The sequence below is a fragment of the Parasteatoda tepidariorum genome, chromosome 10 (assembly GCF_982258835.1).
Source record: "Parasteatoda tepidariorum strain Cologne lab strain chromosome 10, Ptep-v5.0, whole genome shotgun sequence".
Lineage (NCBI taxonomy): Eukaryota > Metazoa > Arthropoda > Arachnida > Araneae > Theridiidae > Parasteatoda > Parasteatoda tepidariorum.
Window position 1 is genome coordinate 76,911,632 of NC_141764.1, and position 18,227 is coordinate 76,929,858.

At 28.4% G+C, this 18,227-nt stretch overlaps 1 protein-coding gene across 3 annotated transcripts in view; it reads right to left on the reverse strand.

Annotated features, from left to right (window-relative positions):
• The window catches only part of LOC107440074 (uncharacterized), a 44,309-nt gene that overhangs the window by 3,262 nt on the left and 22,820 nt on the right, over positions 1-18,227 (reverse strand). For all 3 annotated transcript variants that reach the window (XM_071184153.2, XM_071184154.2, XM_043043508.3), the window contains exons 2-4: positions 10,762-11,448; positions 576-723; positions 316-486 (exon numbers count right to left, since the gene is read on the reverse strand). In XM_071184153.2, the coding sequence (XP_071040254.2) occupies positions 316-486; positions 576-723; positions 10,762-11,448 (1,006 nt within the window). The remainder of the gene's footprint in view (positions 1-315; positions 487-575; positions 724-10,761; positions 11,449-18,227) is intronic.

Consider the following 18,227-nt stretch of genomic DNA (forward strand, 5'->3'; position numbering starts at 1 on the left):
AAACGAATTTTTAAAAACATCTCTATAAGCAGGGAGGGAAAATGTTCTTTGGCTTCCATTATTATTGAGTATTCTTAAGAGCAGGCTTTTTAAACCTAGCCTGAGGACCGTGGTCAGTCACATAATACCTGCTGCAAGAAGACCACGTTTGGAAATTCTCACTACCCATTCGCCTGCCTTCGGAAGAGGACAATTAGTTACATTTTCTTGAGCTGGTTTGGTTACGGAAATTAAATTAAGCATAAAACAATCCTATGGAAAACTTGATTTGTTGGCATCAATGAAACTTATAAATATATTACTATTTAGACATACCTTCAAAACTTCTTCTGGATACCACATGGCTGCTTCATAATTCCCACTTTTGCAGCGATCGCACTGTTGACCATAAAGCTTGAGGCAAACTACACCTTCTCCAGTGGCTGGATTGAGTACAAACCAAAAAGCAACGCGTCCTTTCATAGATGTCCAACCGTGTCCGCATTCCTGTGAATAGCAAATAACATACATTTTATTCTCCTGCTTAGATAATATCATAGAATTATCATAGAGAGGAAGAGTGTTTAGAAAATTACCTCGCAGCAAAATCGCACTTTGGCTGAATCCACGTTTGCGTTCCATATGCCGTCAGGTTTTGCGAGGACAGGTAACAGAAGCCATGAATGAGGTATGTACTGTGAAAATAAGGACTTGAATTCATACTGCCATACTTGTTCCATGCCACTGGAATAAGAAAATTAATTGATTAGATAATTAGTTTTCCACGCTAACGTTTTACAGACAATAGTTAAATTTCAAAACTTGGGTCATATATTGCCCTTGAATTGTTAATGTTCGCCAACATTTTCTAGCCAATAAATTATCGGGGGATTTTTGAGAAAAAAAAATGGGCTTGTCCACAGTTTCATAGCATTGTATACTGTTTCACTAAGTGCAGGAACAGGCCATGAATGTTGCAGACATGTTTTAGCACTAGAGCATTGAACATTGGTATTGTATATAAAGAAATGGTAAGAAACCAAAAATGACATAGGAATGACAAATGAGCGAGGATTTTAAAAGATAATAAATTAAAAAATTAAAGGAAGATTCCAAGCCAAAGACAAAGTGAGAGGGCATTTAGAAGCGTTATGCGACAACCGGTGTGAAGAGCCTAAGTAATTCTGTACTTAAAGAGACAGCCAAAGTTTTGACTATCTGCATTTATCCATCAAATTTTTGTTCAAGCATTTAAAGTACAACAAATTAAAGTAAATCTGATGTTTTGAGAGACTTGGGTCCGAGAACTATCAAAGCATCAGAGGGAGGGGGGGGGGTCAGAAAATATTTTCTTTAAGTCTAAGTTTCTGATCTAGTTCACAGCTTTTTTTTTTCAAAATATTGAAGTGAGGTTACGTTGTTTTGCCATTTTTGTTTGCGCAATGGGTTCACAATTCGTAGTAAAGTGTTATTTCTTATTAAAAAAAAAAAAAATGCTAATAAGTTAGACGAGAAAATTGAAAAATGCGTAAAAAAATATCATATTAATCAGATACTGCAACTAAACAATTTTAACTTACTTAATACCAACTAAGATATTCAGTTAAACAAAAAAGAAAAAAAAGAAAAAAAAGAAAAATCGAAAAGTATAACTTTTGGGGAAAATAAAAATTTTACCTTTAGTGAAAAATATACATTAGTATATATATATATATATATATATATATATATATATATATATATATATATATATATATATATATATATATATATATATATATATATATATATATATATATATATATATATATATATATATATATATATATATATATATATATATATATATATATATATATATATATATATATATATATATATATAAATATATATATATATATATATATATATATATATAATATATATATATATATATATATATATATATATATATATATATATAAATATATATATACATATATATATATATATATATATATATATAATATATATATATATATATAATATATATATATATATATATATATATATATATATATATATATATATATATATATATATATATATATATATATATATATATATATATATATATATATATATATATATATATATATATATATATATATATATATATATATATATATATATATATATATATATATATAATATATATATATATAATATATATAATATATAATATATATAATATATATATATATATATATATATATATATATATATATATATATATATATATATATATATATATATATATATATATATATATATATATATATATATATATATATATATATATATATATATATATATATATATATATATATATATATATATATATTAGGAGGACCGGGAAGTAATGCGCTGAAACGACATTACTTTCCGGTCCCCCTAATTCCGTTGAACTGAAGTTTGTAAATCATTCATCTTAATTTCAAATCTCAAAATTCTACATTATTATGTTTATACAGCGTTATTATATGTAATTAATATTATATGTAATTAATATTACATGTAATTAATATAATTTTTTTTTTTTTAGTTTTGTCATTCAAAAGTGGTTGCGTGAGTTGAATTTTAAAACAACTTTAATTTTAATGCATTTTTAGAGTTTTTTCCACATTAGTGTACATTGCATGCATGCATGCTAATATATATATATATATATATATATATATATATATATATATATATATATATATATATATATATATATATATATATATATATATATATATATATATATATATATATATATATATATATATATTACCATTGTATAGTTTATAGTTTGTTAAAAGTTGTTGTATATAGTTTGGTAAAATACTAAAAAAGATTAAAATAGATATTCATATGTTAGGTATATAATTATATTTTATATAATTTTAAAAAATGTTTAAAAGTTGAGCAAGAAAAAAGAAATTATCTACGTTTTAATAAAAATTTATCAGGGCACATTTTTTATTAAATTGTGAACACGAATATGGATGTGATTTTTTATTAAGTCGCATGAATACGAATCAAAGTGTGATTTTAAAACGGGGGAATGTAAATTTGAAATTGCGTTTACATGGCATGAAAAATGGCTACTTTTTTCGGGAATTTAAAAAAGCGGAATCTTTTTTGAAAATGACAATTTTTCTTTTTATTTAGTTGAAAAAATAGCAGAAAAAACTCATCCCTGTTTTTTTTTTTTTTTTCCTTTCTAAATTTTAGCTATTCCTTAACAAAAGATAGATTCATTTTTGTTCTTTTTCAAACGATAGAATTATTAATTATTCAGAATTAACGATAGAATAAAATTTTTTTTTTTGCATTATTAATTGCACAACATCGACACGGTGAATGTGCATATCGTGCCCAATGAATATTTACGACACCCTAACATTTCTTCACTTCGGTTTGTTAAACTTGATGTCTGTTTTTTGATGTAAAAAAAAAAATCAATCAATATCGTTTTCGTAACTGTCGTCTAACGGTAAAACATCGTTTTCTCACCATCTGTTTCATTTTACGGTAGTAATGATATTAGAAGAAGAGAAACGCTCTATCATCCTTGGAGATTTTATTGTTTTATTTTCATTTTTATATTCCCTGCTGTGTTCTGATTCACTTTTACAGATCCTTTTGATAAAAGAAAATAACACATCTCTTCCTCTACTGTTTCGATATTTTTTTTGTTTTTGTTTCAGTCTAATGAGTTTATGTGTGTGTCGCATTTAAAGTCTAGTGAAGGATTTCACAGCCATTTTGTTTTTATGTTTATTGTGACAGCTTATGCACCTAAAACAATGTCGACCTATTTGTGTTAAAATATAAAATAAAAAGAATTCGATTTTTTTTTTACCAAAAAATAATCATAATTATTATATTAATAACATTCATTATTATACTAGCTGAGGTAAAAAAAATGGTAAATGTTTACTGCACAAAATATGCATGATGCAGTACAGCAATGCTTAAAATTGAAAGATGTATATCGATGCAATTAAAAAAAAATCATATAATAATAATAATAATAATTAGTTTGGCCTTGCCATTCTCGCAGGCTTTACATTGTTCGAGTAGGATTAAAACACTTTTAGAAGTTCACCATATTAAAAACGACAAATTACCTATATTCGAACTACATCAAAAATATTTCTGGTGTATTGGCCTCTTTTTTCATGTTTTAATTACTGTTTATTACCGTTAAATTACGGTTCATTTACATTATTTATAATTATACAGGTAGAAACACGCTTCCCAAGCGCTACGCTTAAAAAAAAATTTGAAAACCTGCTTTTAAATCGCTTTTAAAATTTTTTTTAAATTGAAGACGTCGATTCTACGTGTCATCCACGTTGAATATATTTGTGCTCACCTCGTATAAAGGATTTGATACCTGCAGGTGAAGTCAGTGAGATTCGACACACACGCGTGACGTCATTTAGAGGTATCGAATTTAGCTAATTTAAGAGACATGATTAGGCGTAATCACTCCACTTCTTCTCGAGTTGCAAGTACCCTATTAAAGGTATATATATAGTCATTGAAGAACGTGCTGTACTCCAAACTTTTTTGAAATTCATTAATACATTTTTCATTAAGTAGAACTGTAAGTCAGTAAACATATATGGTGCTCTCTTTCAAATAATTGGAAGGGGAAAAAAAGAGATTCGTCTGCTGCAGCTAAAATTGTATCAATGTTTAATGCTACTCATAAGCATAAATTCGGTTTCCAAGCACCCTCTTCCTGGATGGGTTTTATAATTTTATAATTTGTTTCTTAGGGGCTTATATTATCGATGATCAAGGTTCAGTAATTTGTTCTGAAATTTTAAAGAAAAACGTTAAGACCAACTTTTTCTTATTATTAAGGCCTTTATTTTATTCAAAAAAAAAGTTTAGAATTATTTTATTTTTAATTATTATACTCGAATAGAGATATTTCTTTTTATTTTAAGTAATCAAAATATATTTTTATTTTAAGTGATTAAGTAAGTGGTTATTGTTACGTATATTATGTTATATTACTACAGTGGTTCCCAAATGCTGTTCCGCGGAACTTTGAGGTTATTAACTTACGGAACTTTTTGTAAAGAAAATGCAATATTTCTAATAATATATTGAAAAAATTATGAAAAGAACAAGCATTTTTAAAATGTTCTAGCCTTGTTTTGGAATTTGATACAATACTTTCTTCTGATTTAAAACAATTTCGAGTTCAAAAATAATTCATGCAGTTTTTTGCGGAGGAAGGTGGACATTTTGTACTACACATCGTTGTTTAATTTTTCGACTTGTATGTTCTGTAAAATGAAACCTAATTTTCTGTAAAATAAAACCTAATTTAAATTAATTTCTTTAACAAAATTTTAAAAAAATTATATCCTATACTTTACCACTAAAGTACAAGCAACTTTAAATGAAAATAAAATTAGTTGGGGAAGAATTAAGGTAATAAGAGAATAATGCATGAAAATACATTTAAAGCACTAATTTTTACACTTTTCTTTATTTTGCAGCTTTAATCAATGACAATCTGGTGATTGAAATGAATCTTCTGGAGTAGATCATGTGAAACAATCAAAAAAAAAAAAAAAAATTATAACTTCCAATGAATTGTTTAAAAAATTTTAGTCATCCTCATTTTTATCTGATTTAAAGCCACTAGTTTTAATTAAGATGCTCCAGGGATTTTAATTAAATCCTCTTAACAAAATTTTAAAAAAATTATATCCTATACTTCACCACTAAAGTACAAGCAACTTTAAATGAAAATAAAATTAGTTGGGGAAGAATTAAGGTAATAAGAGAATAATGCATGAAAATACATTTAAAGCACTAATTTTTACACTTTTCTTTATTTTGCAGCTTTAATCAATGACAATCTGGTGATTGAAATGAATCTTCTGGAGTAGATCATGTGAAACAATCAAAAAAAAAAAAAAAAAAAAAAAAATTATAACTTCCAATGAATTGTTTAAAAAATTTTAGTCATCCTCATTTTTATCTGATTTAAAGCCACTAGTTTTAATTAAGATGCTCCAGGGATTTTAATTATAATTTGTTTTCATCTCTTGATTTGAATCAGTAATTTGATTAAATTAATTAAATCGCATAAAATTTTCTTGATTCATTTTGAAAATAAATTGATTTGAATAAACGATGCAAATCCATTAACTCGAATAAGTTGATTCAATTCGATTTAATCTTAGACCATTCATTTGAATTTATTGATGCACAGATCAAATGTTTAATTTGAAATCAAACATTTTTATTTTAACAATTGCTTTTTCCGAAAATCCATGGCAATTAGCAGACTTTAAAGTGAGTGAACGTTCTTCACCAACCCTAACGGGACTCCCATAATAGATGCAAATAAAGAAACAAAAAAAAACAACAATAAAACTATTTAAGTATAAGCCCAATCAGACCGATTCTGAACATCCTTATGTTCTTTGTCAGCAAAAATAAGCAAATCAAACCCTTCCTATTCCTTTAGATGCTACTGATCATCCATATTATTGATTAAAAAAAAAAACACTGTTATGACTTGCTCATCAAGGATGTAGGAGGATTTTTGTATCCCAAGGCTTTGGATGAGTAATAGATATTTTGTCAAGTGAAAAATCGTAATAAATAAAAGAGTAAGAAATCTGCAACTTTTCAGAAGGGAAGCAAAGGAGAAGCCACCCACAATCAACACATTTCCTATCTTATCTTTTCTAAAATCTCAGACTAGAGACTTGCTGAAAACATTCACCGCCAAACATAGCCAAAGGCGATATGCACTAATAGCGACAAAGGAGACGTCTCAATTTACAAGGCCTATACCTTGGCCAAGGCCTATACCATCCACTTTCCGTCCCTTCTTGGTCACACTCGATTTCGAACAAAGGGGCCGAAGAGCAAACAACATTCGGGATATTGCATCCCAAACGTTCCACTCTCCCTGTCGGGTTGTTTCTTAATTGGTCGTAAATCCCAACACATATGCTGAGGATATCTTCTTCCACACAAGCATTTCCTTTTCGGTAATTTCTAAAAAAGAAAAAAAAAGACGCCAGCTTTGTGATCTCTTTTTCAACCCCAATCACTCTTTTATTGATGACATGAGTTGCTTTCTCTTCACCCGAATAATTGTAGGAAAAAACACCATCTCGCCTATTTAGTTTCCGGTACGATCCAGTTTTTATTGCACAAGTTTATAAACTTTGATATTCGAGCCTTTTATTTTGTTAACAACCAAGTTTTGCTTATATTTTTGCAACTTTTGCTTATATCATTGAATAATAGTTTTAGCAACTTATTATCGTTGAAAACCTACCTATGAAGTAGACCAGCACTTCAAGAAATAACTTTCACTTCTCAACTGAAAACTTTTTTCAATCGGAAAGGGAGGAAAATTAAATTTGCCTAATGAGGCGAAACTTTCAATATATTGTTATATATTAATGAGTTTTACAACCATATAATAGTTTTCTTCTATAAAACTAAAAACTTTTCTTTATCAAAATGAATAGTTCGGAAGAAGACTGAGAAGTTTTAATCTGATAAACAAATATCCGAGCATCTTGGTAAAATACAACTGGAAGCTCAGTTTTTGGGGACTGGAGAAATTACTTTAAAAAAATTCATTACTGAATCTCTTTAACGAAATTCGCTTTAATTTTCAAAAGATTATCAAATATTCAAGAAGTTAGTAACAAGCTAAATTCGCACTATTTATTCATTTATGGTTAAGTAAACAAGAGAACAAAAGGAGAGAAACTAATACAATTAGTATTATTTAGATTGATTTTAATTGACTTACTGACAAGGGACAACACCTCTTGAAATAAAAAAATGAATGGTAATCTTAAAAAGCCATTTAAATACTTTTTCAGTATACTAACAGTCTTTTAATATTGTTGTTACATATTTTTTATCCTACAAAAATAATGTAAGTTTGATAGTTGTAACCGGCGGAACTTAATGCAACTTAATTTGGCGGAACTTAATGCAAAAAGTAAGAGAAACTTATTCTATTCAAAATTATTACTATTACTGTACTTTTATAACTTTTTTTACTATTTACTATTATTTTTACTATTTTTTTTCTTCCGTAGAATATGTCAATGAAAAAAAAAAGAAAAAAGAAGAGCACGTAACTTCCAATTCGCGTTGAAAATTTTATGCTTCAAAAAAGTAATAACTTGTTAATTTTTGTTACGAAACACTCCATTTTGTTGGGTAACAAAAAATATGTAGGTGAATTTTCTTCTTGAGAAAATAAATTCACTCAAATCACTACAATTATTCTGCATAAAAAACTTGGCAAAAAAAAAAAAAAAAAAAAAAAAAAAAGCATCTGCGTATAAAACTTGGACAATAGATAATTTAATTGTTTTTCACCTTGCTTTTTCTTACGATTAGAGCTTTATCGCTACACACTGGGGAATTTTTATTTTTTTATTTTCGTCACTCGCTTTCCGAAAATGATGGCGAATAAAAATACAAAAAATTTTTACCAATTACAATACAATAGTTGTGGGAACTGAAAATTTCAGTGTTCCTAGTTCCAATTTTCTTAAGCTATAGCTATTTACTGTAGCATTTTAAACATATTCCTACAATTTTTATCAAAACATTAATTAAGGTGAAAAAAAAACTTAGTATATGATATTGATATGTATATTCTTATAGTTTAGATCGTAAGCATCGAATATTAAACCATGTTTTTATTATTAATTTGATAAAAAATCTCCAATAGCTTCCGAATTAATATCTCTTTAAAGAAGTGTTAAAATGCCCCGCATCCAAAGGCCATGGAATGCCGATGTATATAAATATTATAAGTCTCGTTGCCCGGATGGCTACACCATTTTAAAAATTATAATTACGGTATTCCTCGAACTTTTAATGAAAACAAATGCGAACTATAAATACGATTCTATCGTAATCCGCCGTAAATTGTGTTTTCTTATTTGAAACCTTAACCATTTTCTAACAAAGCTCCAATGCTTCGCGAACTAATAGGAATGTTATAATGTTAAAATACCGTATTCAAATCGAGGCCATAAAGTGTTTATATACATGAATGATGTTAAAAGTCTAATATTACATGGCCAAGGTTGAATGCTGTTCGTCTAGAAAAATATTACCCCGAGTGAACTGAGTATAATGAAAAAAGAGTGAGCGCATCTTGTTTAGGATATTCCAAAATCCGCAAAAAGCTTCCATGGAGAACAAGTAGCCGTAAAAAATGGAATGACAGTTGTTTTATTTTTTTTGCCTATGCGTCTGCTTTAAGTGGTCAGACAATGGTCCTGAGTTAAAATAATTGTTGATCTTGCAAGAAGGTGTGCTTTCCACAATGGGAATAGTTGCGTAGCTGCGCTAGGTGTATAACTCAAAACAGAATGCGTTGTAATTCATAAGGAAATTCCGGAAACGACAGCCCAAGGAATTGAATGTTCAGCTTATGGCATAAAATCTTTTTACAGGCGGTACTTTTTTTTCCATTGATTTATTTAAAGAAAAATAAAAGCATTATGGAAGATAAAAAAAGATGACGTTGGATTACTGGATCGAAAAAAAAGGGTAATTTAGAAAGTGATTCTGGATGTAGCTCAGTTTGAAAGAAGCTGTTAAAAAAATGGTCCAACTGATTTTACGCATGAGTTAAAGGAGAACGAATTGAGAAGTGGAATCTAGCGTTTTTTTTTATTTTATTCATTGTTATAACAGTTTGAAAGGCTAGATTTGTGAATCAGCTTGTATCATTACTTGTATTAATGGCTAATAAAATTAATGTTAGTGATTGTTAAGAATTAAAATTAGGCATTAACAATTAACTTTCTTTAAACCCTCCAGTATGTATTAAAGGTAATCATAAAATTCGTACTTAAGGATCGTTTAAATATTACGTAAGCACCTTTAAGGAAGGAGTTGGGGATTTGATTTGCTTATTTTTGCTGGCATGGGGGAGGGGTATGGATAATGAACTTAAACCCCCTTGAACCTCTAGAGGGCCATGGACAATGAACTTAAACCACTAATAACCTTTTATTTTAAATTTTTTTATATGTGGTATAAATGTAGGTACAAAAAAAATTTAAAAAAAACTTAATTCGGAAAAATTTAAAATTCCAAAAATTAGAACACTACAGTGAAAGTCAAAGCAAAAACTAAGTAATTTTGATGAGAAGGGGGTTGTATATCGATTCTTGTTGTTGACAAAGGGGAGTTTAAAATTGACGAACATACGCTTACGTAATTTTAGAAGAACTTCTATTTCCGGCAATTCTGCGATAGTAAATTTATCAACTAATATCTTTCTGTTTTTATACAAAAAAAAATCATTAAAATCAACACTTTTAAAAAGAATAAATAAAAGCTTTTTATACAAAAATGAAAATACGCTATATAAAAATGATTTTGAAAATTCTGTATGACCTTTAATTTCTTCTTATTTACTTTGTCTTAAATTTCCTAAACATTTTTATTTCTAAAAAACATTTGTTTAAAAAAATGTTTTATGTATAATGTATATTCACAATTACCTACATAATATTAATTATTGTATAAGATGATGCTTAATGTGACGATCTTATTTGAAAAGTGAACAACCAGTAAGAGTACTATTTGCTTTCATATAGTGCATAGGCTAATCTCATCATCTGGTAAAGATGAGGTAGATTTTCTTATTCTGTTTACCAATGTAGTACACTATAAAAAATGATACAAAACTTTAAAAGATAGGACAAAACTTACTAAGATTGCTTCCATGAAGATATTGCTGTAGACCCCACAAGATTGGAAGAAAAGGAAGGTCCATGGTTAAAGTAAATAGTCGATGTATTAGGCACAACAGTGGTAGGTAGTATAGTTAAAGGTGGCTCCATTGGTGGATTGGGCGGCAATATAGTAGGGGCCATTGGACAAACTCCTGGGGTACATTGTAGCACTGATTGTCCAGTTATAATTCTCGGTGTACATTGTACTAGTCCTGTAGTAGTCAAGGGTGAGTAGATGCACTTAGGTGGGGGTGTAAAATTTGTGGAAGTAACTTGAGTATTGGCTAATTTCGGAATATATGCTGACGTGAATCCTTCAGTCAAAGGTACTACAGGGTTAACACCGTTAGTCAATGAAACTAAATTTGTGGTTCCAGGGATTAAGTTTACACCACTGCAAGGAATGACAGTTGTTTCGGTTGCAGAGTCTGGTGGAGTATTTCTTGGACTAGATGGCGGTGGAAGACGGATTGTGGCGGAAGGGAGTACTGGTGGAGGTCCTGGAATAGGAGCTCCAGCTCCTATCAACGGTTGGAATCGTTGATTACATGTTATAGCAGGGATTGCACTTAATTGGCATAGTCCGGAAATGTAAGCAGCCGGAAGCTGCATCAGTGACGTGTTGCACACAACCATGACTATGGACGGCTTTTCAAGGAAGCCCCTGCAAAAAAATGAAAAATAAAGTTGAGCACAAAATGAAATATTGTTAAATACTATGCAATGACAAGTTAGAAGTCGATATGTGTGTTAGTTGAAATATTAGTTGTTAATTTCAGATTGACCGTAACCCCTCTCCAGACAAACCCTAATTTCCTGAAACATCCAGAAAAAAAATAGAAAATGTGCGATTAGAATATGTGATATTTCATTAATAATTAAAAAAATTAATTAAGTTTATATAATTATTATATTTATAAAAAATTATAAATATTAATTTAAATAAATTTAAGGAAACGACTGCGAAAATAAACAATTTTCAGAACATCACAATAATTCCATATTTATCAAAATGATAATAATAAAAAAATGCAAACGTGGTACAATTTTAACGCAGAGGCAACTGTTGGATTATTTTTTAATCGCCATTTATTATATCCAGTAGCCTTGTGGCCGATGGTGATCGTTAATTTTGCCCTAAAGGTCAAGCTGCATTTGCTGTAAAATAGCTAAGGAATAGAATACTTGAAAGAAACTAAAAAAAAAAGTAAGAAAAATGAAAATATATCGCTCTGTTTGTTTTTAACGTTATTTATATAATTTATTATTATAACATTCCGTTTTTTTTTTAACATTACAAGCCGCCTAAGAACACATGATTCATTGTAGTCAAATGAAAAAGTTATTTAGATCTTTTGGATAAAAAAAAAAAAGCGATGAAAACATATGATATAAAACTAAAGAAAATGCATAAGAGCAAGTTGTATCTTTTTGTCCGCAAAATTCATAAAAAATTATAAATGTAATCATTATTTTATTGAAGACGTTACTTTATTACACAATAACAGTTGTTTAATAAGAAAAAAAACCCCGATTTGTTTAATAATCACAAATCCAAATTCTTTGTGATTGAAGATGTTAGAAACTTCTTCCAATTATTTATTATCTAAATGTCCAAATTTATTTTTTATTTAACTTGATGTTTTCGAGTCTTTTACACTCTCTCGAATTAGACATTTTTTTTAAAAAAAATAAATGAAGATGACGAACTTCTGTTCAAGGTTTTGAAATGGTTAATGTTATTATTTCCCAACTTCAGTGCATCGAATCTTTATATTTAAACTTGTACTGTAGTCTTCCCCATGAGCCCAATATTATCAAGCCAAAGTTTATTTGTAAATAAATCGATGACTAGAATTGATTAAAAACAGAAGATTGATTACAAACTTTTCATTAATTTTGTTTTAAGTGATGAAAGAGTTATATATAGTTTATTTATTTATTTAATTAATTAATTTACTTGATTTTTTAATTTATTTAATTTTTAAAAATTTATTTGAAAGATCATGAACGAGAAAGTTTCTTTAAACTGAGGATAGAGGATTTCTGAGATATTTTATTGTGCACAATTTTAAATAAGTTTGCCCTCTCATCATATTGAACTTAATTTACTTTGTTGTCTTAGTACAAAAAATAATTGGTAATTGCTTGAATGATGGCTAATTATACCTAAACTTTATTTATACCGATGCTATTAAGTAAACAGAATTTTGTTCGATTCTTCTAAAATGTTATTTCTGGTTAAAAATTAAAATAAAAAGTAAGTAATGTATTATTACAGTCTTACTAGCACTAGAAGATATAAGCCTAAAAGTTGCAATAAACTAATGAAAATTATCTGAAAAAGTATCTGGAGATATACTAAAACCGAACACAAATTTGTGTTAGCTAAACCGAACACAAATTTGTGTTAGCTAAACCGAACACAAACTGTCTTTAAACAGACTGGCTCTAGAAGATATAAGCCTAAAATACGCAATAAACTAACAAAAAATATCTTAAAAAAGTGTCTGGAGATATACTAAAACAGAACACAAATACTGTTTTTAAACAGACTGGCTCTAAAAAATATAAACCCTAAAGTTGCAATAACTAAAAAAAAATACCTAAAATAAAAAGTCTTGCGTACTATCTAAACCAAAAAAAAACTTTCTAATGGTTTTTTTTTTTCCTCACACATTTTCTTAAAAGTTTTTTTGCGTAAAATTTAATTAAAATTTCTTTTCTAATAATCCAACTGCGTAATTGTTTATCTTTTGTTTGACACGAATATCACACTAAATTGTTAATATTACGGTAAGAAGTATCTGGCTGGGAAAATAATTTCAAGTTCGTAACATAGTATTTTATGAAGTTTACACATTTTTGTTCCGCTTATACAGCATTCATTTCTAAATCAGTCAAAAAAAGTTTTATTTTTTATATCTAACCAAATACAATAACATCTACAATTCAAATTATTTTCTTTTTTCTACTATCTCTCCGCCAGCGTAACTTTCAACAATTACTTCTCAAGCACAAGGTTTGCATTGTACTACCTATACCTCTGATTTACGACCCAAACAGCCCGCAGCGCCAGAAGGTGGTTGACGAAACAATTGGGCAAATTCTCTGTGGATAAAGAATCAGTGATGACGTTTATGAGTCTACTGAGTCTAGATAGCTCGTTTTATATTGGGTACTAAATATCATCATCTCTCATTCTACTTTGGACAAGGCTTACGATGGGGAAAAGTGTTTCATGGGATACAGACTGAAGAAGATTAATTGTATGCAGGAAATGATGGAATATAATTGTTTCTTTAAATTTTAAATCATTTTGAGCTTTTTCATATTTTTCTCAATAAATGAGAACTAAATAGTCAAATTTACTAAAAAAAAAAATGCTTCATACTAATCTAACGTCATAAAATAGTGTCTTCTATCAAGATAATCTTACTAAAAGAGAAATATTTTGAAGGAAGAAAAGAACAATTTTCTAGCAAGCGATTCTTAGAATGAATTTATGAAATCGTCTTCTAATTGATCTAATATCATAAAATGAAGCTAACCTAATACCTTAAAATAATGTTAGTGGTTTCTGTTCAGATAATCTTACTCAAAAAGAAATATTTTAAAGCAAGGGAAAAAAAATTAGCTAGCGGTTTTTTAAATGGTGAATCAGAAATCGTTTTCTGATTCACCTGATTGATAAAAAGCAGTTTTCATAATATATTTTTGTAGTATAATCTAATGTCATAAAATGATTTTATTGTCTGTCTACTGTTCAGATAACTTTACAAATAAAGTAATATTTTAAAGATAGAAAAAATTTTTTAGCAAGCGATTCATGAAATAATGAATCCATAAAATCGTTTTCTTATTTCCACTTTTTAAACTTATTTTTTAACTAATCGCAGCTGGTTACGATATTTTTACGATAGCGAATTCCTTTCAAAGACATATTTCCTATAAGGTTAGAAAAATGTGAATGTGGAAATTTCCTATGCTTAATGGGAAACCAGCAAGTGACGTAGTGTGGCTATCTCGATTTTGATTGGTTGTTGAAACGCGGCACTGTTCTTTCTATTCTATTTTGAGTAAGCGAAGCCCGTTACCCATTCTATATTCTTACTCAAAGATTTTTTTCACAAAGATTTTAATTCTTTCACTATATATTTCTTAGTTAACAAAAGCAGGCATGAAGCCATGTAGAACATATGCAAACTAATTATGCTTCCAAGTTGCCTTGTACACATAACAAAAATATATCATGGTTACAATAAAATACATAAACAAATCGAGTTAAAGACGTAAACGAGAAAGAATTATATTTCAACAAATTCGATGCGCGAGACGGCGCTGTATTTAATTAACTTCACGTTAATTAACATTCTAACTGATGTGCAGTGAAACTTAGCAAAACTTAGCACGCCATTTTGCTTAGAAACGATCAGCTGGCTCTGACGTTATCGGTCACGTGTGGGTATCTGTGATCTTCTTGAAGTGTAAGTACCCAATTATATAGGAACTTATTAAAATTTTAAAAGGATAGAAATTTTAAGGATGGTGAAGAATTCAATATGCGTAGCTTAACACAAGAATTTGTCGAAAATTAAAACGAAATAATGTTCCAAAAAAATGAAGTATTTTCAGCAAACGATCCTGTAAAGTGCATGTATGGAATCGTTTCCTAATTTTCTTTTAAACTTGATTTGGAACAATTGCATTCTCGTCAAAATGAAAAGGTAAAAATTCTTTCGATTTTACGAAATAAGAGAATAATTTAGAATATTTAGGAATATTTTCGAGATTTTTATAGTAAAAAAAATGCAAAAACTATATTACACGAACAACTAAAATTTTAAAATGACTGCCATATCTTACGGTTGACAAATGGACATTGATATAAAAAACGTTTTTATCTTCTTTTTGAATTCATAATTTTTAACAACAATAACGCAATTTAAATTTAAAACATATTCTTGTCATTTAAAAATAAAAGATTATTTAAATCACATAATAAATGAGGCTCATTTCATTGTGTAGCTAAAATACTCATCTAAGTCCTAACTTTTTATAAACTTCTCCGATTTTATTGAAAATTTATCGAACTAATTTCATAAAATATGCAAATTGAAAACATGCAATTTCATAAAATATGCAAAAATTGAGATTATTATTATTTTTTTTTTTTATTAAATAAGAAATCAGGAGATACTGGCAAACTTCAAGGTCAACTGAAAAATTCAGAGTTGGCAGCTTTGTATATGTAAAAGGCCGTGTGAATTTGAGGTTACGAAATTCCTTCTCAGTTAATAAATGCGAATGTAGTTTTTCTACATTAAATAAAGTAACAACAATCTTAAGGAAACTACTAACAACTTTTCAACATTTTAACTAGAGTTAATAGTCAGTGGAGCTCATTAGATAAGTTTGGAATATTAAAAAAAGAAATTCCCTTCTCTGTATGAAATAAGTACACATGTCGCTATAATATTTTAACTTTCAAAATAAATGCTGTAATTATTTAAACTAAAAAAAAGTTCAATGCATGGAAATAATTTTTGAAGCAACAATTTACTTTCTAATTTTAACTGAAGATGATAATTACTATTCAATTTAATCAAATTATTAAAATATCTTTTCAATTATAAAAAATGTCTTAAATATTTATATCCACTAGAAGAAGGAATTGTGGCTAAGCTCATTGGAATACGAAATTTTTTTTATTTATTTATTATTTTATCAATTCGAATAAAATCGAAACATATTTCCTAAAATGTTAATGACAGTTTAATTGCTTCAAATTTCTGAAAAAATTATCGGTGTACTAGAAAACCATAACTATAATATTAACTATAACTATAAACTGGTAAACTATAAAATTCTGTCTTGCAAATTTCGTGGCTAAATATATTAATTCGGAAATAACATAGTGGTTAATACAAAATTATCTTGCCGGGCAAAATTTAGGTTCAAAAATTTAGCCAAGGGATCGAATGTAGGGGAAAGTGGGGTAAGAGCGGTTAGCTAAGATTCGAAGGTCTGTTGAAACTGAACTGTCAAATTCAATCAAGATATTCATTGCTTAGTTATTATTCTAAATGATTTTTTCCCAGAGAAAGTCAAAATGCGGGTACACATGTAAACTCCATGGGAAATTTAGAAATACTAAAAATTCAATGAAAAAGTAGTAGACGTTTCTATTTTATATGACAATTTAAGAAAATTATGCATCTAATTTACATGTGATGTGGTCAAGGCTGGACTAAAGGGAGGAGACGATTGTCCTGGGGTCCGGGGCTGGCGAGACCCCGACTGGAATTCTTAATAAAAAACCTAGTGAAAAAAAGAGCATTAGGGAGTTGATATAGTGGAAAAACTGCGCAGGTGCCATGAAATAATCAACAACACACACAATATGGTAGGTTCTTCTCCTTGACTTGCAATTTAGAGTTTGTCTCCTTGAAGAACTAATTTCGACACAATAGAGGTGCCTGGTTTCACCCTATTACACGGTCTTACCCGAATCTCCCCTTCGTCTACATAGTACCGATTTGTTTATATTTTTCATTATAGAAAGGGATTGTTTAAAAGCTAAAAAAATTACAATATATATATAGTGGTATAGTATATACAAAACTGGAGGAAAATTGTATCGCAATATTTGAGAGAAAGATTTTGCGGGGTATACTTGATGGTGTAAATGAAAACAATAACTGGAGAAGGAGATTTAACTTTAAACTGTACAAGATTTATAAGCAACCTGATATTATTAAATACATAAAAATAAATATAATGAATTGGATCTCCCACGTGATTCGAATGAGTGACGACAACACAGTAAAAATGATACTGCTTTTTAGACCCACTGGAAAAATAAAGCGGGGAAGGCCGCGGCTGAGATGGGCTGACTCAGTGGATTTTCTCGCAATTAATGAAAACAACTGGAGATCAAAGATAAAGCGGAAGTCGTCATTGAGAAATCTTCAGAGGAAGGCATTGGCTCACATTGGGCTGTCTGGTCAACTATGATGATGATATAGTGGTGTACATTATTCTTAAAAATAAACGAACAGTCTTTATTCCACCCTATTCATGTTGTTTTTTTATTCCCTCTTTATTTATTATTTTATATTTAACTATGTGAATCAGTATGATAAATGACTTGAATAGTTGTCAATTATCTTTTAATAATATAGTGATTTATTTAGCAAAAACGGATAAATTCTATACATTTATATGCTCATTGGAGAAACATGACTTATTTTAATATCATGCATTAAAATTAAAACAATTAACAGTCTTAAAGAAATTAACAGTCGTATTTTTACATTAAATTTAGATTTTATGCAAATAAATAAGTATTCACTCCCATTTTTCACAAACATGAGTAAAAAAGTTATTAAAATTTGCGTAAAAATGATTTTGAAATTTAACAACTAGACTTCGATTATTATA